Source organism: Betta splendens, chromosome 8 (genome assembly GCF_900634795.4).
Source record: "Betta splendens chromosome 8, fBetSpl5.4, whole genome shotgun sequence".
Lineage (NCBI taxonomy): Eukaryota > Metazoa > Chordata > Actinopteri > Anabantiformes > Osphronemidae > Betta > Betta splendens.
The window spans coordinates 779,824-795,721 of NC_040888.2; the positions used below are offsets into that span (position 1 = coordinate 779,824).

At 54.6% G+C, this 15,898-nt stretch overlaps 2 protein-coding genes across 3 annotated transcripts; one reads left to right on the forward strand and one right to left on the reverse strand.

Annotated features, from left to right (window-relative positions):
- The first annotated feature begins 7,868 nt into the window (after positions 1 to 7,868).
- junbb (JunB proto-oncogene, AP-1 transcription factor subunit b) lies at positions 7,869 to 9,497 on the forward strand. The gene has a single exon (XM_029158741.3). It carries the CDS (start codon positions 8,095 to 8,097, stop codon positions 9,079 to 9,081), a length of 987 nt encoding a protein of 328 aa, XP_029014574.1. The 5' UTR covers positions 7,869 to 8,094; the 3' UTR covers positions 9,082 to 9,497.
- Positions 9,498 to 11,905: 2,408 nt separating this feature from the next.
- Positions 11,906 to 14,724, reverse strand: rtbdn (retbindin). 2 transcript variants are annotated; one of them, XM_029158771.3, is made up of 6 exons: positions 14,585 to 14,724; positions 13,736 to 13,914; positions 13,572 to 13,665; positions 13,368 to 13,496; positions 13,190 to 13,286; positions 11,906 to 12,622 (listed from the first exon to the last, which is right to left on the reverse strand). In XM_029158771.3, the coding sequence occupies exons 2-6, from the start codon at positions 13,893 to 13,895 to the stop codon at positions 12,284 to 12,286; spliced, it is 819 nt and encodes a 272-aa protein (XP_029014604.1). In that variant the 5' UTR covers positions 13,896 to 13,914; positions 14,585 to 14,724; the 3' UTR covers positions 11,906 to 12,283. The 2 variants fall into 2 exon arrangements, with proteins under 2 accessions (XP_029014604.1, XP_055366801.1); XM_055510826.1 differs by having other exon boundaries at positions 13,736 to 14,035; positions 14,585 to 14,692.
- Positions 14,725 to 15,898: the final 1,174 nt, after the last annotated feature.

Here is a 15,898-nt window from a genome sequence, read left to right on the forward strand (position 1 = left end):
GTTAAACTGGGCTCCACTGGGCTCCACTGGGCTCCACTGAGCTCCACTGGACTTTACTGAGATCCACTGGACTCTACTGAGTTAAACTGGGCTCCACTGGGCTCCACTGAGCTCCACTGGACTTTACTGAGATCTACTGGACTCTACTGAGTTAAACTGGGCTCCACTGGGCTCCACTGAGCTCCACTGGACTTTACTGAGATCCACTGGACTCTACTGAGTTAAACTGGGCTCCACTGGGCTCCACTGGGCTCCACTGGGGTCCACTGGGCCCATCCTGCCTGGCTCCATGCTCCTCAGACCTTCACAGGTAACACAGAGATAAGAAACAACACCAAGAACGTCCAAAGTCCCCGGAGGAGCTCAGCCTCATCCTGTTTGTGGGTAGATGAAGTTCTGTCTCTCTAACCTGCTTCTGCCCTTGACCTTCACAGACTGTTCACACCACTGTCCCGTTTGTTCCGCATCTCTGACGTCTTTGTCTAAACATCAGCGTCAAAAGAACTTTAAAAAGCATAATTTCCTGTGCACTGGGGGATTTTTCCTACTGAAATATCAGCAGATCACAGGAACGTGTAGGCCTGCACGCTTCCAGAAACACCGCTTCTGCTTTTTCTAACATCGTCACTCAATTCAAATGAAAATCCTCCTCTTCTTAACGGTATGAGGAACACATGTGGATCTGTGATTCCACCTAAATGTGGCCATGAAAGCATGAGTGCAGCAGTGAGCAGGAGGCACATTCCACGTAGAGACTCAAAGCAAAGCAGAGCCTGAAGAGACGAGCGGTCGAGTCCGTTATAGGAGCAGCACGGCGCCGACACGTTCGCGTGAGACACCAAAGTCGTGGCGAGGAGCAGTTTCAAATAGATGAATGAAGACGCTCAGGACGTCAGTGATGAGCACTCTCATTATTGCTCACAGCAGGAGGGAAAGCTGGCGCCCTGTTTTTACAGATGAAAACAGACCTGAGCTCAGGCAGACGCTGAGCAGGGGCTCAAATGACTGTGCATCAGTGTGTGGGGGGAGGAGGGGGGAGGCGCTGGGGGAGACACCTACACGTCCACCTGCTCGCCTCCTCCATGGGCCGGGGTCGTCATGGATGCGAGCCTCCCGCCCGCAGCGCCGCATGCCTATTTCTGTCCCGCTGCTTCACAGCGAAGCGCGGAATCAGAGCCCCATTAGAAACATGAGCCATGAGCCCAGAACAGGCGCTACTCGCAGCCTCCCGGCGCTGGTGGAGGAGGAGAACCTGCACACGTCTCCTCCAGGATGGAGGTGAACGTGAGAAGAAATGGAGACACGTGTGAGCGGATGGCGACGGGCGATGACAAAGCAGCAAACTGCTTTACAGGCGCTGTGAAAATGACTAAGCTCCAAGTTTGAGTGTGTGTGTGTGTAGGGGGGGGGGTTGTCCTCAACTTCAGGGAGGATTATGCAGCGTCAGCAGCGTCCTCGTCCTGTGTGCAGTCTCTTACGAGGCTTGGAATTCTCCAGCGTCCTCCAGGTCTGAGGGTGCGCTCTGATTGGCTGATTGGCTGATTGACTGGTTGGCTGATTGACTGATTGGCTGGGAAGCAGGCGAGGACCCGCCGTGTGAAGACCCCTGCCCGTTAGAATGAAGCCTCAGTGGAGTCGGACCTAGAACCAGAACAACCAGTAACAGTCTCTGCACCCATGCGCTGCCTGTGTGAGACCAGTAAACAGGCCAGTCTGTTTGGAGTCGGCCTCCTCTGCTTAAGGTAAACCCTAAAGGGGAGGTATTTAGCCCGCCACTAAACACACCACGCACCGCTAATGGTGCTGCTACAAGCCTCCACCCAACAGAACCGGCTCTTAGCACCGACCCAGGCGTCTGTTCTGCATGAGGTCATTGTCCCACAGCAGAAACGTGCAAACAGTAATCGTCAGATGCAAAATACGCGTGATGCTGCGGCGCAGGGTGTGTGTGTGTGTGTGTATGTGTGTGTGTGTGTGTGTGTGAGCTGAGCTGTGAGGGCGGCGAGGCAGCTGAAGCGCATTTACATGTGTGAGTAAGAGAGAGAGGGAGAGTGTGTGTATGTGTGTGTCCATGCGTGTATGTGTGTGTGTGCGTGTGTGTACGTGTATTGTGTGTGTGTCTGTGTGTGTGTCTGTCTGTCTGTCTGTCTGCCTGTGTTCGTGTGTGTGTGTGTGTGTGTGTGTGTGTCTGTCTGTGTCCATGTGTCTACGTGTGTGTGTGTGTAAGTGTATGTGTGTGTGTGCGTGTGTGTGTGTATGTGTGTGTGTGTGCGTGTGTGTACGTGTATGTGTGTGTGTGCGTGTGTGTGTGTGTGTGTGTGTGTGTGTGTGTGTGTGTGCGTGTGTGTGTGTACATGTATATGTGTGTGTGTGTGTGTGTGTGTGTGTGTGCGTGTGTGTACGTGTATGTGTGTGCGTGTGTGTACGTGTGTGCGTGTGTGTGTGTGCGTGTGTGTGTGCGTGTATGTGTGTGTGTGTGCGTGTGTGTGTGTCTGTCTGTGTCCATGTGTCTACGTGTGTGTGTGTGTAAGTGTATGTGTGTGTGTGCGTGTGTGTGTGTATGTGTGTGTGTGTGCGTGTGTGTACGTGTATGTGTGTGTGTGCGTGTGTGCGTGTGTGTGTGTGTGTGTGTGTGCGTGTGTGTGTGTCTGTCTGTGTCCATGTGTCTACGTGTGTGTGTGTGTGTGTAAGTGTATGTGTGCGTGTGTGCATGTGTGTACGTGTATGTGTGTGTGTGTGTGTGCGTGTGTGTGTGTGTACGTGTATGTGTGTGTGTGTGTGTGTGTGTGCGTGTGTGTATGTGTGCGTGTGTGTGTGTGTGTGTGCGTGTATGTGTGTGTGTGCGTGTGTGTACGTGTATGTGTGTGCGTGTGTGTGTGTGTACTGTTACCGGCACTGACTCCCTGCAGGGCGTCCGTGTCCAGGCTTGCTCAGGTCGGTCCTGGGCGTTGTTGCTCCCTGAGGCTCAGTCAAAGAGTGTTGACAGTAAAACGTGAGGAACTGCAGCGTTGCTGCTCTGTCGCCTCCGTCTCAACATCTGCAACCTGAGTGGGTCCCACTAGTGCTACAAGGCTGATTGTGCTGCAGTTTGTCCATCTCTTCGTGTTTGAGCATGTGTGACTCACATCGTTGTCATTTCCCCGTCTTCAGCGACCGGAGACATCATCATCGTCCCCTGAGGTCACGACCTTCTCGTCAGTCACATTGGCCCTGAAGGGATTCCCTGCTCTGCACCCTGCATCCTGACGCCCTGAGGTCCCCTGTTTATCTGGTTCCAACCAGGAAGCAGAGCCTTAACACAGAATAGCATCCTAGGATCCTAGCATCCTAGCGTCCTAGCGTCCTAGCGTCCTAGCATCCTAGCGTCCTAGCGTCCTAGCATCCTTGCATCCTAGCGTCCTAGCATCCTAGCGTCCTAACATCCTAGTGTCCTAGTGTCCTAGCATCCTAGCGTCCTAGCGTCTTGTGTGGATGCTAACAGGGATCTGTGCGTAACTCTGGTTCTCATCTTCAGGGAGGACACTGTCGTAGCTCTTCTGGAGGTATTTATCTGTTAAGGCCAAAGTTGGCCAATGTTTTTACACACACACTCACAGCAGAGCAGCTGTGGCCGCCTCACCGAGCCAAGCCATAACTCAAAGGAGTTAAATGCACATCGACTTTGTTGGAGGGAGCAACTCATGCATGTTTTTACTTTGCCACTTTAAGACCATGAGGATTAAATGTGAGCTGTCTCCTCAGAGACTCAGATCTGGAGCCAGATGTTCTCTCGTGCCAAGGAACCCTCAGCCAGTGTTCGCTGGGTTCCTGCATGTCCTCCCACCACCCCCCTCGGCCTTAGGGCTGTGTCTGGATCAGTACCACGGGCCCCCTCAGGCCTCTCACGGCCAGCGCCGTGCGTGAGCCCATGCCTTCCCTCCATCAGCAGTTTATTATTAAGAAATGAGCCCGAGGCTGTGACGAGCCCAGAATGCGCTGATGCTCACTCACTGCAGGGGAAGTAGGAGTCGTGTCCTTTCCTTGACCCTGACATGAGCAAGGGTTTCGAAAAGCTGAGGAGAAGTTTGGTGTTAACAGGATGTGATGGAACGGCCCAGGCTGCAGCAACGGCAGAGGCTCTGACACCAAAGCACAGATCTGGGGGCGCTGCCACGGGCGTAGGCGCAGTCGTCGTCCTCCAACTAGCTCCTCCACAGATCAGCGAGCGCTTTTCATCCTGCCTGGCAGGGGTTCGAGTCTCGCATGTCTGTCACTGTGTCTAATATGCAGAAGCCGAGGCCACAGCTTCATTTGGACGCATTATGGCTGCAGGGGGAGGTGGAGAGGAAAATATTGACTGTGCTCCTGGGTAATTTAGATCATGGTTCCAAGCTGCAGAATGACAGCGACATGCAGTGGGCCCGATCCGATGCGATCCGATCCGATCCGATCCGATGCGATGCGATCCGATCCGATCCGATCCGATCCGATCCGATCCGATCCGATGCGATCCGTGCGATCCGATTTGATGTGATCCGATCCGATGCAATGTGATGCGATCCGATGGGATCCAATGCGATTTGATGCGATCCGATCTGATCCAATGCGATTTGGTGCGACCTGATCTGATGCGATGTGATGCAGTGCGATCCGATCAGATCAGATCAGAACAGATCAGATCAGAACAGATCAGATCAGATCAGAACAGATCAGATCAGAACAGATCAGATCAGATCAGATCAGATCAGATCAGATCCGATCAGATCCGATCAGCGGCTGCTCATCTGATGGGCTCCGGATGCTTTGGTGTGAGGGAGCTCTACTTTAAAACAGCCGCTGGTATCGTGTCTCCATCTAGTCACAGTCACAGCTCAAACGGGTCCTCATACGTTCGCTGGTCCCTGCAGCTGAGTTTCAAGGCAGCGGGTGCCAGGCTTGGACCCAACCATGTCCTGGTAGAGGACTCCTGCACTAGTGGCACACGGAGTCAAAGAACGCAGGGAAACAGCACCAGCACATCATGTGATGTTGATGAGGATGATGGTGATGTAAACGATGATGGTTGCTCTATTAATAGACCTGGCAATAAAGTGACCTCAGTCACAAAGGAGTGCGGCCGTGCTTTGGATGAGAGGCCCCATTATGTCCAAAGCGAGGAGTCAGCGTCTCTGTCAAGAGGGCACTTCACCAACAAACCCCGTCTGACTGAGCCTGTCTTCTCTGCCTCCTCGTCTCCTGCTCCCCCAACTCCGTTGTGCTGAGTGGGTGTTTGGAGGAGTTGTGAAGGTCAGAAAAGGCTCTGAAGTGAGGCGTGAGCTCCAGGCTCTGACCTCTGATTGGCCCCGGCCGCCCCCTGCTGTGAGTCACAGCCGCAGCCCTGCTGCCGACCAGAAGGACGCCGGCGAAGCACGGGAGGAACAATGGGAGGTGAGGAGAGCCCAGCACATGAGCATCTGATGTGAAAGCCTGCTTTGTTTAGGGCTATAGGGTGAAGGCGTCGAGGGGACTTTCCATCATGTGAGTGAGACGGCCACAGATTTGCTTCATTCCTGCACATCTTAACTATGGGAGTTGAACCTGAGTTATCTGTTAAAGCAAAGGTCAGACAGGAGTCACATGCAAACTGCGTGGGAGACAATAGATAAGAATTCCATGAAGAGATGCCGATGCCGTTATCTGCCGTCCTCATGCAGATGCTCGGATGCTGTGGTTGGGAACACCCCACCCTGACACACATACGTGCCTGCTCACACACACGCTGGCGTGACGGTAAACAGCCCCCCCCTCGCCTTTCCCAACGCAGGAGCAGCAGGGAGCGCTGCGGTGCTTTTGGCAGCGCTGCACGTGATCCCGGAACCAGAAACATGCACAAACCCACAAACCAACAGGAGCCCATCAGATCCTGGTGAGAAGTGGGACGAGTGAGGAAGGAAAGGAGTCGGGAAGGAATCTGCCTGCCTTTGACCTCCGCGTGTTCAATAACGCGTCTGCCCGGCTGCGTTTACACACATTTGGCAGCACTTCCACCTCACGAGTCTTCCCGTAAACACGCACCACTCGGACCCGGTGCCGCTGCTCTTTGCCAAAATGTCAGTGGGTCTGTGGTCGCCGGCACCGCGGGCTGAATGAGAGGCGAGGCGAGCGGGTCGGAGCCGGCTGCTGCTCAGACGCCAGGATTTAGGAGGGAGACACACAACAGTGCCAGGAATTGTTGTTGTCCTCTGTTTGTCCATAGAACCATGGATACCAACAAAACGGCATAGAATTAAAGCAGCGGCTCTGGATGCCAGAGAATTACCTGCTATGAGCTAATTATGAGACCCTACAGTGATGAGCCCAGCCTGAAAAACACTCGAATTCATCCTTCTGCCCTTGGGCCTAAACACGACCAATCGCTCCGAAATCCTTCACAGGACGTTCCTGAGGTTCTGGACCTGAGCGGCGCCAGAGATGCTTTAAACTAGTAGCTGTTTATTTGCTTCGGTTTGTGTGAGAGATTTCAAACCAGCGATAATTTCAGGTACAGGATTAGTGTAAGATTGATGGTGTTCTTGGGTAAAACCTCCTTTGTTTGTGACGGGAGGCAGCCTGAACTCCTCGTTTAGTCAGGGCCACAGAAGCCAGGATTCCTGAGCGTCCACGTGAATGAAGGTGTGATGCTGCTGCTGCTGATCACATTCATCCCTCAGGTGCAGAGGATGAGGTGCAGCCATTCCGACCCGACCCGCTCCCGCGGCTCCGCTCCGCTCGGCCCGGCGGCCGTGTGTGGGTGTTGAAGAATTACAAACAGCAGACAAAGGTTGTGTTCACACAGCAGAAACAGGTGCGGAGACGAGGAATCACATTTCCTTCCTCAAACATCGAGACACAATTCTTCCACCTGTGCTTTAAAACCAAAAAGATCTGAAGGAGGGAATGAACGGCCTTAAATCTTCCTGCTTCATTGAAGCCACTTGTTTCCTCCTTCCTGATCAAAGCAGCTCCAGCATCATTGTTAAGGTTCTGTAGGAGGAAGTGTTTGTTCTGTATCTGATCACACACACCCTGCTGAGTGTCATGGTGGAATGCACTGGAGCAGCCAGTCGTTCCAACAAACCACACAGAACAGACTGACAGAGTGGAAACATGTGGCAGGAAAGGTTTCATGTTGAATGGACAATGATTAAGTGCACTGTTAATGAGTACATTTGGGAGTCTACAGTACATGCTGTATATAAATGAAAGGCTACACTTCTAATAATGATAACGATTAGTATTATTATCATTAATGGGGACCAGGAGGAGGAATGAGTGTCGATACTGTGAAAGCAGCATGTCACAAGCGGGTTTGTACTGGTTCACACTGGGCTTCATGCTGGATCAGGACCCTGCTGGACTGGGCCCAGGTGGGCGTTGCTTCCCGGTTCTCCCGGAGAGGAACCCGCGCGTCATGCTGCCCATATAAGGCATGGGGACTTCCTCCGCTGGTTGGCTTCCAAACGAGCAGCAAGTCGCTGCTGTTTGACATTAATTCGTAGATGATGTGTAAACGTGTAACGTGGAAACGCTGTCAGGTTCCCACGAACTAATTAATACTAGTTAATGAACCTGCCTACTACAGTTTATGCCTTTATTGTGTAAGTTGGGGGCCGTGGTTTGCTACGGCAGAGTGAGCGCCCCTCTTCGCCCCCGATTCAGCCCAGAATATCATTATTATGCACATTATTCTCTTTATTTCTCCGCCGCCTTCCCACCGCTCCGCTCTCTTGCCTACAGGCTTGTTTACAGTCTCCTCTTCCCGGCATTAGCGTCACATGATATCGTCACTGTGTGGGCGTGGCTCTGGAGCCGCCCGGCCTATCACCACGCAGCTCTGCCCAGCGCGTGTCTGTGGCTGTATAAATGGCCCGTCGACGGCCCGCCTGAACGCACCTCAACGCGCACCGAGCCCGAACGGACTTCAGAAACACAACTGTACGATCAGATACTGGGCCGAGGTGAAAGCAGCCGCTTGGATTTTTGTTCCGTGTTGGTTGGACTCTGTTGATGCGCGCTCTCTGCTGTCACTGACATTTGTTGGTTCCCAGAGCTTGTCTGTGATCAGCTGGTAAGCTCGCACGTTTTCTCTACGACTTTATGTCTACAAAGATGGAACAGCCTTTTTACCATGACGACTCCTTTCTGTCGCATTACGGCCACTCAGATGCAGCAGTGAACGACTACAAACTGCTAAAGCAGAATATGAATTTGAACTTGACAGACTCGTACCGCAGCCTGAAATCGCAGCTGAGAGCCGAGGCGGACCCGTACCACGGCGGCCAGCAGGACGTGGGCTCCCTGAAGCTCGCCTCCCCAGAGCTGGAGAGGCTCATCATCCAGAACGGTAACGGTGTGATCACCACTCCCACCCCGGGACAGTACTTCTACAACCGGGGAATCACCGATGAGCAGGAGGGCTTCGCCGAGGGCTTCGTCAAAGCCCTGGACGAGCTGCACAAGATGAACCAGATGCCCCCCCCGAACGTGTCCATCGGAGCCGGTGGAGTTACTACATGTTCGCCGGCGGCCTCTAGCGTCTTCGGCTCCGCCTTGCAGCCGGAGCCTCCCATCTACACCACACTGAACGCTTACTGCCCCAACTCGAGCGCCTCCTCCGCGTCCAGCTACCCCTCCGCCACCATCAGCTACCTGCCGCCGCACCCGCAGAGCCACCCGCAGACCTCGACGCACGGCACGCACCCGTTCCAGCACTCCCTGCCCGGCTCGGGACTGCACCCGCAACGGCTGGTCGCCCTGAAAGAGGAGCCTCAGACCGTGCCCGACCTGCTCAGCAGCGACGGCTCCCCTCCGATGTCCCCCATCGACCTGGAGACGCAGGAGAGGATCAAGGCGGAGCGCAAGAGGCTGCGGAACCGGCTGGCGGCCACCAAGTGCCGGAGGCGCAAGCTGGAGCGCATCGCGCGGCTGGAGGAGAAGGTGAAAGTTCTGAAGAACGACAACGCGGGCCTCTCCAACACCGCGTCGGTGCTGCGAGACCAGGTCGCGCAGCTCAAGCAGAAGGTGCTGACACACGTGAGCAGCGGCTGTCAGCTGATGCTGACGAGCAAGATGGAAGCGTTTTAGGAGCAAACACTCAGAACTGACAATAAAGTGATAACACTGGACACGTGCACGCGCAGCACTGGACTAGCGGCTGGTGTGGGTCAGCACCACCGAGCCGAGGGCTGTGTAGAGACGGCTCCGTGGGGACGGATGAATGGTACTGCCGGATGCTGGACACCGCTCAAAGGACCATTGATCCCTGAACCAGAGCAGCACAGCGGGCTCCGGCCCGCGTGTCGGCTTCACTAATGCTATCAAACGGGGATAAAGATGATGAATATTGTACTTTTTGCTACTTGTCATGCGATGCTGCAGTTTATTCATGGTGTAAATTATTTTGTTTGCCCGGTTGATCCAGACAAACTGACGATGTCAAATGTTTACAATGTCTTTTTTTATTTGTGATGTGTATTTAAGTAAAGTATCTTAAAATGAAAGTGACTTTGTGATGTAGTTTGTTTTTATGCATAAACACGAGGAAACAGCGGGAGGAAGAGAAAGAATCTGTTTCCAGGCGTAAAGCAGCAATAAGAGTTACACAAACACAGTCTGGTTTCCGTGTTTACGCACGCAGCGCCAGTACGTAGGTCTTTCCTGTGCGCGCACGGACATGTCCATATATGGGCATGTTGTTGATTACTTCGTCACAGGGGAGGATTTCTGGGAACCCCCGCCCAGGTCGCGCGAGCTCTCAAAGCCTCCTGTTGTGTCAATAAGAGGCTGGAGCTCCGTGAGGGTGGCGGAATTTCCTGCTCTCGCGTTAGACGAACCCGCCACGCGCGACCGGAGCTACGTGCGGCCTCCTTATCGCTTCATGGCCGAGGGCGACGGGAAGCCGCCGGTAACCCGCGACATTTCAAACATCTTGACATTCCTACAAAACCACCGGCACATTCTTAAATGCCGGCGTCTGAACATATTTGAGGTGTTGGTGACAGTGGGTCCAGGAATGACGGGGGCGTCTCTCACGCGGCGGGAGACGCATCAGCGGCCAAGTATGCGGCACAGCAGGGGCCCAACGCGCAGATAGAGGGAAAGTCCCGCAGTGACTCATTGAGCCGAGGGTCACTGCGTGCTTCATGGGCCTCGCAGGAACCACATAATGAGAACGGTGGTCGGTGAGTGACGACAACGACGGTGGAAGGAGAAGAAAACCTGCGAAATGAGCTTCAAGTGTAAAAGGACTGACTGAAAGGAAACGTTACCTCTGCATTAATGAACAGGTCAGCAGTAAATGGAGAGTGACTGAGACACAGGAAATTCAGGGTGATACATGCTATAATAAAATACCCAATAATATCTAATACACATTTCTCCTGTTGTTGCAGTACTTAGCAGTGTAGCAAAGTAAAAGAGAACTGTAGAGGTAGTGGAGTAAATGTGGGAGGGAGGGCGACCTTTGACCCACACAGGGTTGTTGCCAGGCTGGTCTCGGCTCGGGGGGATTTCTGTCCAGTGACGTGCTGGTAAACACCAGCAGCCGGTTTGGACTGAAAGTCTGCGAGTACTCACGAAAACCACTTCAAACGGGTGAAGGCTGTGGTTTGTGTGCACTCTCACCTCAGCTTGTTTTGGAGAGGAAGCGTCTTAACCTCTTTTCATACGACACCTATTTCAATCGCCTCCTTTCCATCAATAACAACTCCTCGGCGTTTTCCCGTGGACGTGGAAACAGCGCCCACACAGCTTCTCCTATTCTGAGACTTTATGCAGAACCTGCCTTTCAGGGGACGTGTGAGCGTTTCACATAAACAGCCTGTTTCATGATATGAGCCTGTTCATCAGAGCTGCTCAAATGTGTGTCGCTTTACGCACACGGCGCATTAAAAACAAGGCAAGCGGAGCCTCGGCCCACGGCCCACACCGAGTGTCTGTGGGAACATCTGTGATGCGAGCGCTGACGTATGAAGAGCTCTGGGTGGGTTTGAGTTTCCTCTCCTCCAGCCCCTTCGCCTCCCACAGGCCCGGTTCCGTCACTCACCCTCCCCCTCTTCTAGAGAACCATGAATATTCCTCCCACCTTGGCCATCTGAGCTGCTCCGGAGCTGGTGGAGAGATGATCTGAGGCCCAGAGCTGGGCGGAACCGGCTGCCTGTCTGCTTTCGTGCTGGCAGGTGCAGCTGGCCCACGTTAACTGCCTCCGTGGTGCTCATTGCAGCAGCACAGCGCCATCTAGTGGAGGAAAGCACAGCCTCCCTCCATCTGCAAGACTTCCTGCTGCGGCATCAGTGAATGGAAATGTTTTCCAGCAGCATCGATACTCGTGCTCGTGTACTGTAGTACTGTGTAGGTGACAGATCAGCGCATTATCATTACCCAGTTTCCCCTTTTGGTCTATAACAGATGAACTACAGAAGGGTCTGAAAGGACCAACATCTTGTGAAGCCCGGAGGATCTGTTTAAGACGTGGCGTGTGTAATAAAAGCTGACTTTGTCCTGATATTTAAATTTAATTGCGTTTGAACTGGTGCCGCTCGCTGGAGGCTGAGTGACAGCTGTCCGTCAGGATGCATCAGTGCAGTGGAGACAGTGGAGCCTGAGGTCACGGCTGTCAGCTCTGGGTCCGGCTGCCGGTTGGGTTTGAGCCTTTGTTCCGGTCCCAAACCCAGATTTCCTTCTGTGTGAGAGGCTTTGGAGACACCGAGCAGCAGAAACAGGAAGCAGCATGTTCTATTTCCAGAGGTCTGAGAGCACGGTGCTCAGCAGGGGTCCCGGCCTAGAACGGCCTTTTTAGCTCTGCTCGTCCTCGATGCTTCCAGCAGATTCCACCAGTGTCTCCCAAGCAGTGGTACCTGAGCAGCTGGTGGGAATAGATGTCAACCGAGAATCAGCTCAGACACACAACCACAGTCAGAAACGTCTTTATTGAGAACATTAAGAAAAGCACAACAAACACCTAAGAGAAACGTCCACGACCGGCCAGAGGAACCTGATCTGGGCCCAGGTTCTGATCCAGCCTCATCCCTCAAGGAAGAGAAGTCTAAGTTACGTTTGTTACAACCTTCTCCACTATTAGGGAACATGAGGAGCAGCAGACAGCAGGACGACGGTTAGACGCCTCAAACTTCAGGTTAGATCTGTGTCCTCTCATCAGGACGCAGGACTGGAAACCAGCCATCGTGTAAACAACAGTGCTGGGATTTGTCTTAAAATAAGCTAGGGAACGCTTCCCACCTCAAGGATTCTAGCGTGGGGCGCTCTACCAGACGACAGCTGCTCTACTCTACAGGCCGCTGCCGCTTCCCTCCATGTCGTCCACCACCACCGAGCGCTTCCGCAGCACCGAGTTCCCCTTCTGGGCCTGCAGCTTGGTCTGGCAGGGGGCCCGGTACTGGGGCAGGCCCGTCTTGGTGGTGTCCAGCTCCTCCGGGTTGTCCCGCTGGGCCTTGAGCGCCGCGATCACGTCTCTGTCCGACGGGCTGAGGGTCAGGCAGCCGCAGGCCCGGCCGCCGCCCTCGGCGCGGGCCTCCCCCGCCTCCCCCGCGTCCTCCGGATCGTCCTCCACCGCCAGGAAGGCATCGCCCCACAGGCTCTCACAGAGATCCCTGCCGTGCTGGTACATCTATGGAGAAGCAGATAAACCAAAGCAGCCTTTATGCTGCCAAACCACCGCAGTAGGATTCATTCACTGCTCCACACCAGGCTGATTCCTGTGGGAATCTGAAGGTTACCGAGGCCCAAATCACCCACTCTGAGCTTCCAGGGCAGCGCCGGCCTGAAAACAACCCCCGCTCAGGTGTTGGAGGAGCCGCCGGCACCTGTTGTCTCCGCTCGCCTCCGCTGATGAGCTGCGACCTTGAACGCCTCTGGAAGCTCAGATGCAGGTTCGTGTGTCGGACTCCGCAGGGCTTTAACACTGAGTCACAGCACAGCGTGTGTTCACTGTAACGGACCAAGGCAGCGACCCGCGACACCGACACACAGCAGCAGCACCTCAGTGAGGCCCGGTTCACCTCACACAGACCCCACGCTGGTAAATATTCACAGGACGGTACGTATGTCATCATAAGACAAATCCACTGAAAACTGCAAAAAGATGCTTTCCTAATATGAAGAGGCCAGTGAGACGCTGCAGATCCAGAAGACACCAATTTAGTTTGAGTGCGTTACATGCTGGACCACAGCCTACCTGCTGGTACTGAACACAGGTTCCAGTGCAGTTCTGCCCCCGGGGGTCTCTGGCCCAGTTGCGAGCACAGGTCAGGTCCATCCTGCAGGCTTCAAACCTGGAGGGATGGAAGAGTACAGTGACTGAGGTAACCGAACCGGGCCCAGGTGGAGACGTGTCTGGTTCTGCTGGGCCTCACCAGTCCCGGCAGAAGCTGTGGCAGAGCGGCACGGCCTGGATGTACCAGCGCCGGCTGGGGTGAGGCCAACGCGCCGCGTCGGGGGAGCAGCGGTAGAAGCAGGACACGCGCTTCAGGAAGCCCTCACACCTGAGGAGACAAAGGTCAGAGGTCAACGGCCGCAGCGCTCTCTGCGCGGCTCACAACCGGCTGCTCCACACTCACTCGGCGCTCAGAGGCCCACACTTGTCCCAGGGCTCGTTCTGGACGGACGGGACGTAGGCCACGTCCTGGATGTCTCCGCTGGTGCAGCAGCTGTCTGTCAACATTGAGGACAGAGCTTAGCGCCAGGCGCTCAGAACCGGGCCCTTTGCTGCAGCCTTACTCACTGTCGGCGTACAGAGAGCAGTCCTCCAGCTGTGGCTCCGGGCCCGGGGACGCCTTGTGTTTCCCATCCTGCAGACACAGCCCCTCGGACTGGGCTCCTCCAGCGAGCACAGCTGCTGCCAACAAACACAGCAGGAGCAGCGGGCGGCGGGCGGCGCTCATCTTGCGGCCGGGATCGGGTCTGGAGGGCAGATGGGGCCACAGGCTTTACCCACACACCTGCTGTGATCGGGGCTAATCTGAGCCTACAGACATTTCCACCTCCAGATCCCGACTACAGCTGCAGGAAAACAACAGCAGCCCTGTGGACGAGCAGCTCAGCTGAGCCCAGTGATGCTGAGACGGAGACGCAGCAGCAGCATTAGCCTAACATCCGCATCACCATGGCAACGCGAAGCTCAAGTCCAAAATGACATGAAGGCGAATAATCACAGAGCGAAGAATTAGGTGGTGACGACATTAGCAGAGTCTGATCAGGAGCAGAACGTCACCTCAGGTTTCAGCTGAACCCAGAACAGGCTGCTCCTCCACAGACGGAGCTAATCACACGGACGGACCTCTAATCTGACGGGACTCAAACAAAGCTGAGGGACGCGACGCGCGCCGTCTGGAGCTTCGGTTCCGCGTCCGACGGGTCAATCAGCTCATCACCAGCTGGAGACAAAGTCCTGCTCGAGTACTATGATAACATATACAACATTAGAATCCAGTTCCCAAACTTAGCAGCTTTAGCTCTAATCAGCGCACAGCAGCGCAGCGTTAACGCCTCGTTTCAAACACGATGGAGGAAGTTTGTGAATAAACGCCCCGTCCTCGTCTTAACTGTTTATCGCTGCGTCGTCGTTTGTTACCTGTCGCTCGGTCCGGATCGGTTCCGTCTGCTCTGCGCTGGTCTCCGTTGCCGGGGCCGCTGCTCGGTTCATGTGAAGGACGTTTCAGTCCCCGGCAGCAGGCAGCTCCCCTCCTCCCCCCTCCCCCCTGCTGGGACGCCTCCCTCCCTCCCTCGCTTGCACGCACACACACACACATTGTCAGTGTTAATCTGCCAATGAGATGTTTACCAAATCCTCCTTGTTGACGGCCTCCCCTCCTCCCCCTCCTCCCCCCGAACGTCGCCGATAGAAACGCTAGAAAATGGTGACGCTGCTTAAACTGCTTTCTGATCTGACCTTGACTTCTTCGGTGGTGCTGAGTCACACCTGACCTCCACAGGAGAGAGGAGGGTGCAGATTCAATGCTGCATGATATGCTGAGGGAACAAAACACCATGAAGTCCCGGAGAACGGCTGTGACACCAGAACCCCCCCCCCGGGCCTTAGAGAGAGCTCAGTCCGGATCCTGGACCTCAGCCTGTTACTGAATGAGGGGGAGGAACTGAGCCCATGTGTTAAATGCAGTTAGCACGTTCATTCATTATCCGCCTGTCTGCTAAGGAACCAGAACCCACACAGAACCTTCATGTTCAAACAGTGGTTTGCTCTGAACAGAAGAGGGAGAGCCCCCCCCCCTCCAGCCATAGGCGTAGTCCCTGAAGACACGTTATTCCTTATGTTCACATTCATGAGTGAAGCCATGAAGCACGAGTTCTGATTGGGCTCATGGACGCTGTTTTTCCACTGTGTGTTTAATCTCACCTCCCCGTGGACCTGGTGCCAACCTAATCCCCAGCTGGACCCGTCCCTCCCAGGCAGCAGCAGATGGACAGTGTCTTGTGGCCTAGATTTGTCTGCTAAGACCAAGACTGTGAAACAGGTGACACCTCAGTCATGATTGGTTTTGGCAACAGAACCAGGCCGAGACCATGGTCCCGCTCACGATGATCCAATGGCCTCAGTGGAAACTCACTTCCGTTCTTGCTGTTTGCGTTGGAGGAGGAAACGGGGGCTGGCTCGGCCCGAGTTCGGCCCGTTTCATAAGCGGTGCTGAGGGTCAGAGCAGAGGAGCGAGGAGCAGACAAACAGCTCCATCTGGTCATTAGAGCAGCACTGACAGCGTCCTTTGTGCTCAAGCTATTCAGGGAACAGAGGCGGGAACACAAAGCAGGTCATCTCTGCTCTGTGTTCCTGTCTTGTCCTTCTCGTTTAACGGGCTTGGGTCGGTACCGTAGGCGCCGTCAGCTGGCGAACACCATCATTAACTCGCACACAAACGCTTTGAGCTGCTTC